Raw genomic sequence first — 18,075 nt, forward strand, 5'->3', positions numbered from 1 at the left:
ATTAGGGCGGGTAACGGACCACCAGGAATGATGTCAACTTGCATTTGTGTAAATGTTATAGCTAACGGCGCACTTTCACTGACATGGCTTGATTTTTTATTGTTGTGATAAAATAGACATAATATTTTCCATCTTAACCATTTTAAGCGTACAGTTCTGTGCCATTAAGTACATTCATATTGTTCTGCAACCATCACGTCCATCCATCCACAGAAATCTGTCCTCTTCTCAAACTGAAACTCTGTCCCCATTAGATACTAACTCCTGTTCCCCCTTCCCCAGCCCCTGGCAACCACTGTTCTTTCTGTCTCTATGAACTTGCCTGTTCTAGGAAACTCACACCATATTTGTTTTTTATTGACTGGCTTATTTCACTGCGCACAATGTCTTCAAGTTTCATCCACTTTGTAGCGTGTTCCAGAATTTCCAGAGCTGAACAATACACCATTGTCTGCATAGACCATATTTTGTTTATCCATTCATCCATCAATGACACTTGGGTTGTTTCCACCCTTTGGCTATTGTGAATAATGCTGCTATGAACATGGGTGTACAAATATCAGTTCGAGACTCTGCTTTCATTTTCTTTGGGTGTATACCCAGAAGAGTAATTGCTGAATCGTATGGTAATTCTATTGTAATTTTTTGAAGAAATGCCATACCATTTTCCACAGCGGCTGTACCATTTAACATTCCTACCACCAACGCATAAGGGTTCTGATCTCTCCACATCCTTGCCAAAACTTGCTATTTTCTGTCTTTTTTTGATAGTAGCCATCCTAATGTATATAAGTGGTAACTCATTGTGATTTTGATTTGCATTTTCCTAATGATTAGTGATGTTGAGCATCTTTTCATATAGTTGCTGGTTATTTTTATATCTTCTTTTGAGAAATGTCTATTCAAGCCCTTTGCCCGTTGTTTGAGTTGTTTGTTTTAGTTATGTTGCTTTATTTTGATTCTTACAATGGCTGGGGCTAGAGTTATGGATAAACCCCGTTTTACAGAGAGGAAAATGAGAGTCACAGATGTTTGGGAACTTGCCTGAGGTTTCCCAGGCGGCAGGTGGGACGGAAGGAAGGCCTTTGGGCTCTCAGCTCTGTGACTTTCGGAGCCTCTTTCTGGTGGCCTCTGGAACTGCTGACGGGGTTAGAGCAACCCAGGCTGAAAAGGAGTAGCTGCTGGCCACACCTGCAGGGGCTGACAGGTGCCTCATGGGAGGTGAGGAGTAAGCAGGCAGGTGTAGGAGGAGGACGGTCAAAAGCAAGGGATGCACGTCATCTATTGTATCCATGCCTGCATACGCGCAGGCGATCAACAAACATTTGCTAAGCGCTAGGCCCTGTTCCAGGCTGAGAAGTTGGAGGTGAACTGGAGAACAAGGCCACTGCCTTCACGGCGTTTATATTTTCGAGCCTCCCTCACGTGGCTGCTGAGCCCTTAACATGTGGCTCATCTGCATGAGAAGGGCTGTAAATGCACCAGAACTCAAAACTGAGACCAAAAATGTAAAGGAGCTCATGAATACTTTTTTTCTATTGGTTATGTGTTGAAATGATAATATTCTGGGTATCTTGGGCTAAATAAAATATATTATTGAAATTGATTTCACCTGCCTCTTTCTGCCTGTTGATGTGTGGCGACTATAAAATGTAAAATGTATGTGGCTCGTGTTGTATTTCTACCGAACAGCACTGTTCCAGCGAGAGACAGGGGCAGTAAGTAAATAAGCAAATAAACAGCTACTGCCGTATCAGGAAACGATCAATCGAGTGGAGGAAAATAAAGCAAGCTTGGCGGAGGGCAGGGCTAATGGGAGATGCTCTTCTCGGTGGGTGGTCTCTCTGAGGAGATGGTGGCTGGGCAGAGACCTGGCCGGGGTGGGGGCGGGGGGGACAGGGCAGGGGCTGTCGTTGGAGCAGCAGGGGCTGGGGCGGGGCGAGCGTGGGGAGAGGGCCGGGGAGGGAGGCTGGCGAGGCAGGTGGGCCAGACCCTCGAGCAGCCTGTGGCTCACGCAAAGCCACGGCCTTGGTGACTGACAGAGGACCCAGGGAATGAGTGAGAGCAGGGACAGAGTGCCCATGAGGTGCTGAGCCAGCGAGACTGGGGGATGTTAGGGGCTGCTGGTTTGGGATGGAGAGAGGACCTGCGATGAGTTCAGAATTCATGTCTGCTGCCACACATTTGAATAGATATGTGCAGTTCACGTTTGGAGATAAAGGTCTGGAGCTTGGAAGAGACTCTGAGGCTGAAAGTACATGGTGTTAGAGGTCACCTTGCAGGACGCCCTTGAATCCATGAGCACAGACGTGGTCCTGAGTGGTCGCCAGGGCGTGATAACTGGTCAGATCCGGTTTGAGTCCTGGGTCTGCCGCTTCCCACCATCCTGTGCCTCTTCACCTGTGTATCGACTATAGACGCCACCGATCCTTCTGAGGCTCCTCCCATTTCCTCTCTCTGACTGTGGGCTGACCCTAGGACGGCCCGGCCAGTGGACGCTCCGCTGGTCCAGGCCCAGCCCTGAGAGGAGTGGCCGCACCTGCCTCATCTCCTGGAGCCCCAAGCCCTTTGCAGAGACTCACCTGTCCTGAGGCCACCGTGTTGCGAGGAAGCCCCCCTGCCCCCTCGTGAAGGGGCTGGACGGGGGGACAGAGAGAGATGCCCGAACAGCCCCCAGCCATTCAAGATGCTCCCGCTGAGGCCCCAGACATCATGGAACGGAGATTAGCTCTCCTTGCTCGGCCTTGTTCAAATTTATGAGCCACAGAATGATGAGATACAAGAATAATAAGTTGGTTTAAACTACTACGTTTTGCAGTAGTTTATTCAGCAATAGCTATGCAGAACAATATATAAAATGGGATAATACTACTTATTTTATTTGATTTTGGGGAGGATGATAGGAAATTTGAAGCACAGTTTTTGGCTCTGGATAGGTACTACATAAACATTCTTTTTCTTTCCCTTGTACAGCTTATATTTTAAAGTCAAAAATCTATCTTGTCTTTGTTCAGCCTTGCGGAATGGCACGAAAGAAACTGAAGTCCTATTTCATGTCATATATATTCTTTTAAATGCATGGAAATGGCTATCATGAAATCATAGGCGATATTCCCTACACTGGATTGCATATCTCCCCTTGTTTACACTGGTGTCAAGTCACATTATCCTGGTCACTTCCTAGAATCTGTTGTATCTTAAAATTCCCATTTGGATGTGTTGCTTAGAAGGACCACCGCAGGTGTGGTGAGTCCAGCCCTGGGCATGACGAGAACATCCCCCCCTTCACCTGGACACATCACAACCCTGACTGTGCTGGCGGATTGGAGAAACACCTCATGCCTTTAGGATTTTGATTCTGTTATGCAATGTATTTGCCATCATTCCTAGTTTCATGGCAACACAGATTTGATCAATTATACCATCTCTCTTCTTTTCCAGATCATTTATAAAAATGTTGGATAAGACTGGGATGGGTAGAACCAATAGAGATCTCACTATGTACTGACACTTGCTCGTTCATCGGCCCCGCTAGGCGTGTTTTTTTCAAGCAGCTATGTATGAATCACCCAACACTCAGTCCTTCAGCCCACATTTCCCCCATCTGTTTAGGGGAATATTCAATCTAGCTCCTTAGCATATATTATCTACTTTTGTCCTGTTACAATACCTCGTGTCGTTTGCCTACCTGTGTTAGGTGCCATCACAGGCAGGGGCCACGTCCTACTTTTCTTTTGTTGACACCTATGTTGAGTGTGCCAGACGTACCCAGGGAGCCCTTGGCTGCCTGAAACTTTCAGTCACACCGCTCAATCGATATGCCTGTTTTCTTTTCTTTTTCTTTTTTTTAATAGGTCGTACATGTCTTTATTTTTATTTTTTGTCTTTTTTTATTGAAGTGTACTTGATTTACAATGCTGTGTTAGTTTCAGGTGTACAGCAAAGCAGCAAAGTGATTCAGTTTTATATATATATATAAAAAACTGAATTATATATATAATTTTATATATTTTATATATATGTACAATCTATTCTTTTTCATAGTCTTTTCCATGATAGGTTATTACAAAATATTGAGTAGAGTACAGTAGGCCCTTGTTGGTTATCTATTTTATTTTATTTATTTAATTTTGTTGTTTAGTTTTTATTTCATAATGATAAACCTAACTTTGCAATTCAGCTAAACTTGGAGGGAGATAAGGACAATGTAGAACCCAAAGAACTGCCACGAGAGCACAAAGATTACAGGATATTTCAAGCAGATGCGGGTGAAGGGGTGCCCTCCTGAGAGCTACAGAAGGAATGGTCTGGTGGTTAAGATAAAACACAAGTCAAATTTATTAGATTTGTCCACAGTCAGCAATGGTGCTCTTCTTGCTGGTCTTGCCATTCTTGGACCCAAAGCGTTCCATGGCTTCCACAATATTCATGCCCTCTTTCACCTTGCCCAAAACCACATGCTTGCCATCCAACCACTCAGTCTTGGCAGTGCAGATGAAAAACTGGGAACCGTTTGTGTTGGGGCCAGCATTTGCTGTGGACAAGATGCCAGGACCTGCATGCTTCAGGAGGAAATGCTCATCATCAAATTTCTCCCCATAGATGGACTTGCCACCAGTGCCATTATGGAGTGTGAAGTCACCACCCTGGCACATAAATCCCGGAATTATTCTGTGAAAGCAGGACCCTTTATAACCAAAGCCTTTCTCCCCAGTGCTCAGAGCACGAAAGTTTTCTGCTGTCTTTGGAACTTTGCCTGCAAACAGCTCGAAGGAGATGCGACCCAAGGGCTCGCCGTCAATGGCGATGTCGAAGAACACGGTGGGGTTGACCATGGCTGAGCAGCGCGGGAGGCTCCAGGGTAGCGGCGTCTGCGAGGCTGGTTATCTGTTTTATATCTAGTGGTGTGTGTATGTCAGTCCAAACCCCTAATTTATCCCTCCCCCTTCTTTCCCCTTTGGTAACCACAAGTCTGTTTTCTATGTCTGTGAGTCTATTTCTGTTTTGTAAATGAGTTCATTTGTAACATTTTTTAGATTCCACCTGTAAGCGATATCATGTGATATTTGTCTTTCTCCGTCTGACTTATCTCACTTAGTATGATCATCTCTAGGTCCATCCATGTTGCTGCAAATGGAATTATTTCATTCTTTTTTATGGCTGAGTAGTGTTCCATTATATATATACAGATATGCCTATTTTCTTATTTATGCCTGTTCTGACCCCATGATATATTTTTGCTCATAAGTATTTAATACGTAGGGTGTGTGGAAAAAAACCTCAGTTTGATTTAAATTCTTGTTTAAAGGAATCCACGACATTTAACCCAGGTTGAATCCTTAACGGGTGTATTGCAGAGAAGATTATGGCAGGAAGAGCAGGTTTGCTTTAAGCTTCTCCAGGGGGAAGCTCCCTGTAAAGATGGGAGAGGAGATGCAGCTCCCCGGAGGAAACCTGCCCACTGAGAACGGGCAGAGCTGACCGGGAAACAGCCGGTGAGTGGCCTGGGAGCTCACGGGCGCTCCCTGAGTGCAAGACTTTTGTTTACATGCTGTTTAGCCGTGAGCGCAGAGACAGTCAAGGCAGATTTCGGAAGGCCAAATTAAGAGGAGATCATTTTCGTGGTTATAAATCTGTATTTGTTGATTGTGCTCCATTTTTATTGGTTGATTTATTTATGACCAATAAGTGAATTTTAAAATGTCTGTTTTGCTCTGATGAAATTGATATTTACTGAGCCAGTATTAAATAGTGGCTGAAACTCTGGAGCAAATTTAACTAGATTGAAATCTCTGCTCCTCCATTCATTACCTTGAGTGGATTATTTTACATCTTGCTGCCTCAGTTTCATCATCTGTAAAGTGAGGATACTTGTTTCATGGGGCTTGTTGGAAGGATTATATTAGGTAAGACATGTAAAATGACCGGAATAGTGCCTGGCACATCAGCATCGTGGTTAAGTGACAACTATTGTTTATTTTAAATACTCAGATGATATTTTCTTGGGGCTCTAAGTATTCAAATCCTGAACTTCTTCATTCATAAATTGAAATCGCTGCTATGCATCTCCAAGAAATGCACACAGACACGAATAAATTGGTTAAGGAACAATTAGGGAGAAAAGAAATTTGGAATCGTTTTAGGACACGCCCCAACCTTCACATAGTAAAAGCAAAGTCACTGAAAGTCATAGAAAGAGTAAGTAGATTTAAGGGCCTGCGTTATTGATGCCAGTAATCTTCTCAAATTTAAAAATATCGCCTGACATGCAGGTTAAATAAATGGAAGATTTCCGTGGACCCTCCCCCTCCCCACCAACTTCTGAAATTTAGATTCAGAGTCTTAGATGGGGCTTCAGGAGCAAAAGTTTTGATGAACATGGCAGATCATTTCTAAGCTTCCTCTCTCTCTCCCTCCTTCTTTCCTCTGCTTCTATTCATTCTCTCATTCATCTGTGGTTCCTGACACCCGTATTCCTTTCCTAAATTTATGGAATGCAGGAGTCACAAAGTTCAGCCGTGTGTTCACCCTGAACCCTGGCACCAAAGGGATAGATGTGTAGATGCTCTCAGTGGAGCCTGGAATAGGGCATAAGAGGGGCCAGGATGCAGGGGTCGTTTAGGGTTTATAGCTATGGTGGCAGCCCTAGAGGAAGCAGAGGTGCCCTAACTGGCTGATTCCTGCGACATGACCTTCACAGACTTCCATCAGTCATGTCTACTTTTCAAACCTGGCCGACTAGGCTTCCCCCCAGCTCCACGAAGTACAGCTGACCCTTGAACAACATGGGTTTGAAGTGCACGGGTCCACTTAGAGCAGATTTTTTTCCGTAGTAAATACCATGGTACAACATGGTCTGAGGCCGGTGGAATCCGAGGATGCGGACCCGGGGATGTGGAGGAACCACGTATACGGAACGGAGGGCTGACCAAAAATTACAGGTGGGTTTTGGACCGCTTGGAGGGTCGGCGCTCCAACCCCTGAGTCGTTCAAGGCTCAACTGTACTTCCTTCACAGGCTTCTGAGAAATCATTTTTTCTGGTGTTGACCAGTGTCGGTGCTTGTTTGCAACCACGGATCCTGAGTAGTTCGTCTGTGGCCCGCAGGTAAAGTGAGTACTGCCTGATATATTCTGAACATTATCGATCCCAATTATTTTGCAAATAATTCCTCAGTTTGACCATTACTTAAGACCAGTGATATCATTGCAGTAATGCGACGAGGTCTTTCTAGACCTTCAATATTGTTAAATAGGGAGATAACATGCTTCCTATATAATCTCCTCAAGCCAGTTCTTAATCTTTACATTTTGAAAACATGCAGTCCATGACACCCAGTTGTATTTTTGGTCATTCTAAGTAGATGTTATTCAGTAATGCACCAATAGAATGAATGGATAAATTTCGATAAGTACCACATTGGGTTAAAGAGCATTTTCCTGGAAAAAGAAAAAAAAAAACTACAGAGCTGAGAAATATGACATAGGAAAGTGTACATAATAATAGTAAAATAAACAGCCAGCCTAAGAGAGAGAGCACCAACAGGACCTTTGCAGGCACCTTTAAGCTCATTCCCAATAAAGGTCTTCTCTCTCCTCCCCAAAACATACTATATTGAATTTTAATTAATTTATGCTTTTCATTATAGTGTTATCACATACATATGTATCCGCAAATAACAAATTGTTTATTTTGCCTTTTTTCTTGCACACTGTATGTATTCTTTAGTCCCTTAGTCTCTCATTCCATGTCTTACTTCTGAGATTAATCCATTCTAATGTGTGTAGCTGCGGTTCATTCATTTTCATGGCTAATATTTCACGGAATAAATATGCTGTCATATATTTATTTTACTGTTGATGAGTATTTGATGTTGATGGACATTTGTTACTGATGGACATTGCTTTTAAATTTTGCTATTACAGTGCTGCTATGAAGATTTCTGTATATATATTTTGGCATACGTGAAAAAGTGTTTCTCTGTGGTATGTTCTTAAGAATGGAATTGGTGGGTCATAGAGTGTGCATGAGTTTGACCTCAATAGATAATGTTATGTTTCTGAAATGGTTATAACAATTTACAATTCCATCACCAACTTCTGAGAGAGTTTAGAAATGTTCACCTGAAAGTCCTTTAATCTTTGCCATATTCATTCCTACATACTTTCTATTTTTGATGCTGTTAGAAGTTGAAATTTTTTATTTTGTAGTTTTTACTGTTCTTTGCTGGTATAGAGATGTGCAGCCTTTTGCATATTGATTTTATATCCAGAAACTTTACTAAACTCAGATTCATTTGGGTTTTCTGAGGCAGACAATCATATCTGGAAATTTTGCCAACTTTGCTTTTTGCTCTGCAGTCCTTCACCTTTTTATTTCTTTTCTTTTTTGATTGCACAGTGTAGAACCTTCAGTAAACTGTTTACTGGAAATGTCAATGGCAAGCCTCCTTGTCTTATTCAATTTTAAAGGAAGTGCTTTTAATATTTCACCATTTAGTATAATGTATGCTATATATTTTTATAGACTAAAAAATCACTTTAAGGAAATTTTCTATTTTTAGAGCAAAAAATAAAATGCTAAGGGTATTTTAAAAAATCATGAACAATTGTTACTAATTAATTTTTAACTTACATCTGCTTTAAAATGTTCAAAAGATTTCTGGATTCTTCCCCTCTTCTTTTGTCCTTGAAGCCCGGAATATTGTTTTCATAATTAGCTAAGTAATGTTCACACTCATGCATGCATGCATTCATTCATTCACCCATCAAAACTTCATTGAATGCCTACAAACTGTGAGGTACCTAGGGGGCATAAAAATCTACTAAGATAAGAAATTCATCAGAAATTAATAGAGATTTTGCATCAGCACTTCATGATTCCTTCAGGTTTTGGCATTGCTCTTCGGAGCCAAGGAGTCAGCCAAAGAAATAATATTCTAAGTGGCCCCGAGATCATAAAAGATAAAAGGGATTACTGGACTTCCCTGGTGGCGCAGTGGTTAAGAATCCGCCTGCCAATGCAGGGGACACGGGTTCAAGCCCTGGTCCGGGAAGATCCCACATGCCGCGGATCAACTAAGCCCGTGCGCCACAACTACTGAGCCTGCGCTCTAGAGTCCACGAGCCACAACTACTGAGCCTGCGTGCCACAACTACTGAGCCCGCATGCCTGGAGCCCATGCTCTGTTACAAGAGGAGCCACTGCAATGAGAAGCCTGCGCACCACAACGAAGAGTAGCCCCCACTAGCCACAACTAGAGAAAGCCCGCGCGCAGCAACGAAGACCCAATGCAGCCAAATATAAATAAATAAGTTTTTTTAAAAAGGGATTACTGCACTGTGGAGACGTCTATAGCAAACACCAAGGAATTATGAAACCAGGGAGCCAAGACCTTATTCCTAGATGCACAGCACTTAGATCTAGAAGACACCCAAGGCCATTTGGTTGGGCCAAATGGTGCTCTTTGGGACAGCTATCCAGTCATTGCTTGTATAATTCCAGCCAAGGATGGAAAGTTCCATAGATCATCACTGTTTGTCTGCTGTAATTGTTAGGATGATTTTTCTTGAACTGAGGTGAACTTTCCTTCCTGGTACTCTTTTTCTAATTATCTCACTATGTCCTGTGCATCCACCAAAAAATGTCTGCCTCTCTCTGTGCCAGTCCTTGGCCTAGCAGGATCCAGGTGTGAGGTCTCCTCGAGACTTCTCCAATCCAGACTAACCACGCCCAGTTTCTTCAACAGCTCCACGTGAGGACTCTTTCCTAACTGCCCACCATGCTCCCTTTGGACACACTGCATTTGTCACCATCTCCCCCCAGACTTAGTGCCAGAGTCACATGAAATTCTCCAAGAGTGAGCTGGTCATGGTCAATGTCAGGGACGCTGACATCGTCCATCCTCCTTACCTCCACCTGTTCCCCCATCTTTCCCACCTTCATTCTCTGAATCAATCCTTGCCTTTCCCTTTCAAAACCTGGGCACCTTGGAGAGACACGTAGGTGTCCTTAGGAGTAAAGGTGGCCCAGAAGAACATCCATCCATTTCTCCAGAGGGATATTGGGCTGTGTGACTAGGGACCCCCTCTCCCCATGCTCAGGAGAACAGTTCTTTATGTGCTAAGACATTAAGAGGTTTCCCTCCACAGTCCCAGGCGAGAAGACACTGTGTGGTACATGAATACTATACAAAATAACTCTTTATAATAAATAGAATAATGAATGTGTGTTCGTTGGGACATTCGCCATTCCTTGTGAAATGTAAGCATCAGATAGGCATAGTGTCAAAATGTGGTACCAGAGTAGCTGTGGGGTCCTGGCTGAACCATCTAGCTTTTCCCATCCTCAGTTTCCTCTTCGGTTCCCCTGGTTTTCTCATCGACTCAAAAGCAGGCGCGACAGTAACAATCACTTGCAAATCGGCCTCCCAGGGAGAGAGCCCCGTGTTGGACCTCTGCAAACTGTGACCCGCTGTACTCATGCAAGCATCCTTGTCACAGGGGGTGTGGTTTGGCAGATAGTAAGAGAATATTGTCAAAACAACAGAACCCCAACTCAAGTGTGTCCTGCCTTTGCATTCTTAAATTGCTCCACGCAAATGATCCACACAGATTTTTTTAGATGCAGAATGCTCTAGAGGCCATTAAGACTTTCAGAACAACCTGTTGAATGCTGTCATACGTATCCTGGTTCTTCGTCAGGTGTGGTCACCTTACAGCCTCCCTGGAGCGTGTATTTAGTCTCCTATTTGGAAATGAGCTTCATTTTCATGAGTTCCTCCATTAGGTCACTCATCCCCCAGCTCGTGGCCTGTCCTCTTATTCGATGTGAACACTCTGACCACCCAGGCAGCAGAAGCCCCCCAGAAACCCAGGCTCTGCCCTGAGGTCCCAGTTCCTGCTATGATCTCTGGTCCCCGCTGCCTCCTACTATGGGGTTCTCTTCCTCAACCCTTTTTAGCTTCCAACAGCTCAAGAAGAATAAAAGATACATAGACAGCCAAGGAAGACAGTAATTTACTAACCTGGACGGATCCAGAAAGGGCTATAAAAGGAACATCCTAGCCTTCTGAGGGTCATAAATAACGAAGATAATTTTCCCATGTTTTATGCAAGTATAATTTTTGGTGGTAAACAGTAAGATGATACACGATACATATGTATATTTCCTATCTGAAAATGTATGCAATTAGCATTTGGAAGATTGTAATTATAGCCTGGTTGGGCTTTTTGTAGGTGCTAAAATTGATTTCTTGGTTGAATTATTTTGCAATAGACTTAAACCACTAGTTGTACACCTAAAGGAAATTGAGTGTGAACAAATCGAATCACTTTTATTTTACCGTGGATAAGAATTTATCGCTGCAAATAAAACTCCTTAATTAAATCTGGCATAGCCGGGCCTGTAGAGGCCCACATAAAGGCATTCTGTCACCCAGCTTTAGTGATGATTTTAATTTTAGAGTAATGCCTTGCTATGCTTACAGAGAATTGTGTATCTATTACGGACTGTCGGGGTAGTGAACTGTTTGAGTTCAGTACCTCTTGGAATCCCAGATGGACTTTGGATACATCTTTTTGGGAGAAGTGCTACTGATTTATAGATTATAATTAAATACATCCAAAATTGAAACTTGCATCACTATTTCTGAAAATAACCTCTTTTTTTTTTTTTTCCTCTTTTAAGAATTTATTTATATACATTATAGACTTCTAATGTTACTCAGTACAGTCCATGGATGGTTGATTACTGGTTTACAGCAAGTTAAATACAGAAATTGAGTATATATGTTTAGAAACGAGTATATCAACTTAACCCTACTAAGATATCTGAACATGTGATTGGGAAACTTGCCTTACGTATGACATGAATTATGTTCTTGTCATTCATAGTAGAACTAGTTATTGGTTGAATATGGGTTGGACAAAAAAAAAACCACACTGGTCCTTTTCCATGAATAGTTGTTAAAGCTCTGCCATTGACTATCAGAGCTGGAAAAGACCAAGCCCATTATTTTACTAGTGGGGAAACTGAGACCTAGAGCTTTCACAGTTCCTGATTGCCAAGCTAGTGGTCTTTATATTCTAATGCCATCCACGTTCCTTATATTAACAAAAAGATTCAAAGATAAAATCAACATTATTATTGCTATTGTTACTGGCAGTAGCAACTGTAGCTACTGTTTACCCACATTCAATGTTCATTAGCTAGAACCACATGAAATGGTTATTTATAGATGTAAAAACTGTCAAGTGTCTATAATTTCACATGGCTCAACTCATATGAAACGCTGAGAACAATGCCAAGTGTTTTTAAGCCTTAAAGACGAGGCATCTGGAGCCAGAGTACGTGATGCTTGGCAAGTTAGTGGAGTTCACTCTGGGGCCTGTCCCCACGTCCCTAACCTGAAGCTAATAATCGTACCCACTTCAGATATTTATTGAGGCTTAAATGATCCTAGCCCTTGGAAGAGCACCTGGCGGGAGATAAGTGCTTACTGAGTGTTAGCTCTTCTGATTAGTCAAGGAGATGATGTTGAAAATAATCTAAGAACAATCTTGTGAAATAGAAACGTATTATCCTCAGTTTACAGATGAGGAGACCAGAGCTTTAAGAGAAGATAGTAACTTGAACCTTTGTCCACCTGAGTTCAAGCACATGCCCTGTGTCTTACATACTAATTTTCAATTAAGTGACAGCTGAATCAAGTTGAATAACCTCATTGGGCTGTTTCATCAGAATTGCCGATATTTGAGCAGATCAACCTTCTGGGACTCTTTAATAGTCAGTTATATCAAAGACAGTGCAAGCTTTATTATATTCTGATTAAGAGAAGCTAATTTCAACATTCTTCCTCATTTTTAGGTCTCCTGATGGGCAGGAATGCTGTAAGCAATAAACAAGCTAATGGTTACCACCTCTGATTTCCTAATAGTTCAATCCTGTAGTAACCCCTTAGGTATTTCTTTCACCTTCCAGTGGGCCCCCAAATCCCAACAGCACCATCCCCTGGATGCTGAGAAGGGAAAACTCCACATGGCACTTGCTGCCTGGAACCCGAGCTGTTCAACTTGGTCAGCGTTTTGTACAAGACCAAAGAATCACTGTCATCTCGTTGTCTCTTTAAATAGAATAACTAGTCAAGAAACTCCCTTGAGAAGCAACAAGATATGATTGCATTTTTCAGAATTTTCTATTATTCTATCAAGTTCACCTGACAGCAAAGGACAAGCTGCCTTTCACATAAGCGAATGCATCAGCAATTCAGAAGGAAAAACATGGGTTATTAAGTAGGAACAAGTTTCTCTTGTTAACCTCTTAATTCATAAGCTTCCAAGGTCTCTCAAGAAGAGAAGAAAGGGGTGAATTGTGGAGACACGCTTTTATCCTGATCAATACATGTTAGAGACTTGATCAGAGAGAAATCATTAATATAAGTGCATTCGTTTCCTAGGGCCGCCATAACAAAGTACCGCACGCCAGCTGGCTTAAAAGACAGAAACTTATTGGCTCACAATTCTGGAGGCCAGAAGTCCAAAATCAAGGTGCCAGCAGGCTGTGCTCCTTCTGAAAGCTGGAGGGGACCCTTCCTTGCTTCCTCCAGCTTCCGGTGGCCGTAAGCGTTCTCGGGTGTCCCTGGGCTTGCAGCTGTATAACTTCCATCTCTGCCCCCACCATCACGTGGCTTCTCCCTGTGTGTGTCTCTGGCTTCATGTGGGACATGAAGACACCAGTAATCCTGGAGTGGGACGTAGTCTACTCCAGTATAACCTCATCTTCCCTAACTACCTACAGCCCTGTGTCCAAATAAAGTCACACTCTGAGGTACTAGGGGTTCAGACTCCAACGTGTATTTTTTGGAGGGGGACACACTTTAACCCTTAATCATAAGAAAAACTTACTGTTGCTCAGTTCTATATATCTTCTCAGGGAGGCAAACGGAAATTTCGTGAACAACTTACTGCAGATAAGAATTGCTTGATACGTATAGTCTCAGCCTCCTTTAACTCTCATTAGTCACAGCCCAATCCAGTATAAAAACTATTAACTACCTTGGGGGCTGTAAAAGGATATTGTAAAATGACGGCAATGTCTTCCTGTTTCCGCTGAGATCAGGGCAAGAAGAATGAGGGTTCGGCCGCGGTGAGAAAGCATGAAAGGAACATCCCTTTGGGTCAAAATGGTCCAGCGTCACCACACTGTTACTGGGAATCTGCACCAGTCCCCTTGTCTGGGATGTTTTAGCAAAGTTGGAGGGTTCTTCTCTTCCAGAGATGGATGGAGTGGAGACATTTCTAGAAGAGGGGGTGGGTTGGCCCAGGTTTTCAACCTGCGTTTCACAAAACCTTGAAGTCACAGAAGGCACATGTGTGGTTCTTGAAAGTGTGGCCAGCAGCAGACGTGGTTAATACATGCAAACCCCTTCACTCTGTAGATGAAAAAGGACTTACTCTGTCCTGTGATTCTCCAGCCACTGAGTATGTTTGGGTTCATCAGGCTATTTATTCACAGCAAAGGCTTTTTCCTCTCTAGTCTTTGCCTCGTAACTGGGCTCTCTCCCACGGGTGATGCCTTGATAATACTTGTGTGGTCCAAAGAGCCAGGTTCCCCTGTGTGGCTATAGTGATTTTTTTTCTTATAGTCCAGTGTGTGTGTATGTGTGTGTGTGTGTGTGTGTACGTGCACACAGACAATGTGAACATATGTTCTCAAAGCACAGGAGAAAGATAAACGTCTCCTATGCCTTTCTAGATTTTGATATTCTATGCTCACATTGTCAGCTCTAAAATCCTATATTTAATACTGGCTTATGGAATGAACTGGACCTGCTAAGTCTGAAGTTATAAAATAGCTCCCCATGCCCCCTTTCACATACCCACACCCAAATTACTCTTCTGAATTATTCTCATCTGACTTTGGATGGAATCTTGCTTTTCTGGCTCCTGTCAGATATCAATACATAGTTTCTTTTTGGCAGGTGCAGCTATTGCTTTAGTTTGGGAATCCCCAAAAGCAAAGGCTGAGACAGGGCTTGGGAGCAGTTTCTTTAACTGAGAGGTGAAGCAGGAGGTGGGCGTGAGGGCAGGGAGGGTGAGACAGGAAGAACCATGTGTATTATTGAGATCGCTGCTGTAAGCAGTGGGGATTGATTCTGCTGGGACCTCTGAGAAGTCTAGAGGATGCTTCTCAGTGTTGCCCATCTGAGGGATGAGAGGTGGAAGTATTTATCCGCTCCCTGCTGGTGAGGACTGCCCCTGGTGTGGGAACACCCTGCACTTCTGGGCTGTGTTGTGTGTGGACTGAAGGGCTCAAAGGTTTTCTGAGAAAGCCCCGGTGCAGTGCTTGCTTCGGCAGCACATATACTAGAAAGCCGTGGTGCACAAAGCAGAATCGGCTTGAGTGTTTTACTCTAGCATCCGAAGCCCTTGCCACTTCCTCTTTGCCATTCCGGTTAGCATAATGCCAGCAATACAGTAGAGCAGCATGATATTCCAGGGATTGTCAGGATGACAGAGTGCAGGAGAGCGAGCATACCCCATACCCCCTCACTGGGTAAGGCAGTGAACACGCACTTCTATCCTTCTGACGCAACACAGAGCTGCTTTGGGTTATCTCTCCTGAGGAGGTTTGAAAGGCAGGCATTTTCCAGATGGAGAGCCACAACCCGAGTACCAAAGGCTGTGTTAGGCTGTTCCGGTCAAGATACCACATCTCATTCAGCAGCTACGGTTGGGGCTACTACTTGGATAAGTTTTTGCTAATCTACCATCATTCATGAAAATCCACCTGATTTTTGCAGAAACCATAACAGATCCATTGAATGGGGATAGGATGGTGACCTCCACCCCCGTGTTCATTAGATTCCTGAGAATAGCACCATTCTCAGCCGTTCCATCTGGATTTGCGATCTTATCTGGGGGAGGGGGGGCACTTTCTGGGGTTTCCACTTGTTCCTTGCTGTCTTCTTGGTTGGGTTTCTGCCAGCTGCTAAGTCTATACATTGTAATTGTACATCCCAGGACAGAGGAAAGGACCGCAGGGTGGATCCTCAGACCCTCAGAACCACAGAGAGATGAGCCCGGAGTTCTCTGTTGCTTTTCTCTTGAGGTATTTGCCAATTTATTTGCAGCAGTAAAGCTGAGAAGACCAGCAGAAAGCGGCAGCTCTGAGGTTGAGAAGCCAAAACGAGATTTCAACAGTCTCATAATACTGGGAAGACAGGACTTTGGATTCAGGGTCTGCCAATGAGAAGGGATCCTTGAAGTACCCCCAGGCTGGCAGGTGGAACCCCAGCGGTAAGGGCGAGTGAGAAGTGGACCGGCCTCTGAGGCTGAAACCGTGTTCCTGATCAGCTCAACCACAGATTAGATTAAGGTGCTGTGCTCCCATTCTATTTGTGAGAAGCACAAATAAATCCTTTCAGGAAAAAGAGACATCGTTCAGAACCTTCACAGTTTTTCATGCACAATACTGGCATCTGACCCAAAGAGCAAAAATAGGCAATAGAAAAAGACCTGCTGCTAACAGATACGTGAGTGTATCAGATCTGGATTTTAAATAACTGTGATAAATAATAGAGGAAATAGAGTAAAGGGTGGACAAAATAGCTGGAAATCTGATGAAATGAACCAGCTATTGCTATACACTAAAACGTCACTGAAAAAAAAAAAAAAAGCCAGACACCAAAAGAGTCGTATAATTCCTCTATAGTCATATAAATTAAAACAAACAAACAAACCCTAATCTATGGTGTTCAAGGCTAGTTACCTTTGGAGGCAAAGGGGGTGCCTCCTAGGCACAGGTGAGGTTCCGAGATTCTCATTTGGGGGGTGTATTCGTTTTGTGAATATTTATCAAGCTGTACCCTGAGAATTTATGCACTTTTCAATCAAAGTTAAACAAAAAGAGAGACAGAGAAGCAGCCGCAGAGGCTGCACGGTTGAAGGTAGAAATAATTGGTACGTTGGAAAATAGAGTTTGGATGTCTTATTCCACTTCAATCGCTCCTGGTCTATTTCAGGAGCCACCATCAGCTCTTGTCTGGGTTAATGCACAGCCTCCGACCTGACCTTCCTGTTCCAACCTCTGTCCCCTGGAGTCTACTTTCAACACAGCCACAGAGGATCCTTTTGAGACAAAAGTTTATGGTGTCACAGCTCTTCTAAACCCTCCAGTGGCTTCCCATCTGTCCCCGGATAAAAGCAGAGTCCTTCCCTGCAGCATTTAGCCCTGTTGCCTCCGGTCCCATCTCTCACTGCTGTGTCCCCTGGACCACCCCGGTGCAGCCACACTGGCCTACTCCCTCCTTGGATGTGCCAGGCACACTTCAAGCCTTTGTCCTGGCCCTTCCCCCTGCCTGGCTCACTCTTGCACATCTAGGCGTGGTCCCTACACTTCTCCATACACTCTTCCTGGCACTCTTGCCCCCTTACCCTGCTCAGCTTTCTTTTCCTCTCCATAATTACTGCTTTCTAACAGGCTATATACTTTTTTCTCATGTTCATAACTTATTATCTCTCTCCCCTGAAAGGCAATAACCTTCATGAAGACAGGATTTTTTTTTTGTTCACTGATGTGTCCTACACATAGAACAGTGCCCGACACAAAATAGATGCACAATAAATATTTTAAAATATATTTTGATGATGCAGATGCAATCAGAAAAGCAATGCAAGGATAAACAGGTAACTGCAAAAGAGAACCTGGGCCAGATATTAGATTTTTGTCTCCAAGCTACTCTTGTTTACAAGCTGTAATTAAAACGTGCACGTTTATATCAATAAATCTATGCATTCTCAATGGTCTGTTTCCACAGTAAACAATCCTGTTTAGTTTAGCATAATTACAAGAGGTTTGGCTCTAGATAGAGCTGAGTTTGCATCTTCTCTCCGCCATTCACTGCTCACAGGACCCCGAGGAAGCTGCTGAACCTGTCGTGTCTCAGTTTCCTTGTCTGTCAAATGGGAATAATAATGCCTGTCGTGTAGAATTAAATGACGTGACACATGTAAACCCACAGACCCCTCATGCATTCAGAAATGATTTCTCGAGTACCTGTTGTGTTCCAGGGGCT

The 18,075-nt window shown here is 43.4% G+C and overlaps 2 protein-coding genes across 2 annotated transcripts in view; one reads left to right on the forward strand and one right to left on the reverse strand.

Annotated features, from left to right (window-relative positions):
- FARS2 (phenylalanyl-tRNA synthetase 2, mitochondrial) overlaps positions 1–12,908 on the forward strand; it is a 453,696-nt gene extending 440,788 nt beyond the window's left edge. The window contains exon 8 of the mRNA XM_061194789.1: positions 12,867–12,908. Within this exon, the coding sequence (XP_061050772.1) occupies positions 12,867–12,900 (34 nt within the window). The 3' untranslated portion in view covers positions 12,901–12,908. The remainder of the gene's footprint in view (positions 1–12,866) is intronic.
- Positions 4,341–4,850, reverse strand: LOC133094275 (peptidyl-prolyl cis-trans isomerase A-like). Its single transcript, XM_061194787.1, has one exon. The coding sequence runs from the start codon at positions 4,833–4,835 to the stop codon at positions 4,341–4,343; it is 495 nt and encodes a 164-aa protein (XP_061050770.1). The 5' UTR covers positions 4,836–4,850.
- Positions 12,909–18,075: the final 5,167 nt, after the last annotated feature.

This window comes from Eubalaena glacialis, chromosome 7 (genome assembly GCF_028564815.1).
Source record: "Eubalaena glacialis isolate mEubGla1 chromosome 7, mEubGla1.1.hap2.+ XY, whole genome shotgun sequence".
In the NCBI taxonomy this organism is placed as follows: Eukaryota; Metazoa; Chordata; class Mammalia; order Artiodactyla; family Balaenidae; genus Eubalaena; species Eubalaena glacialis.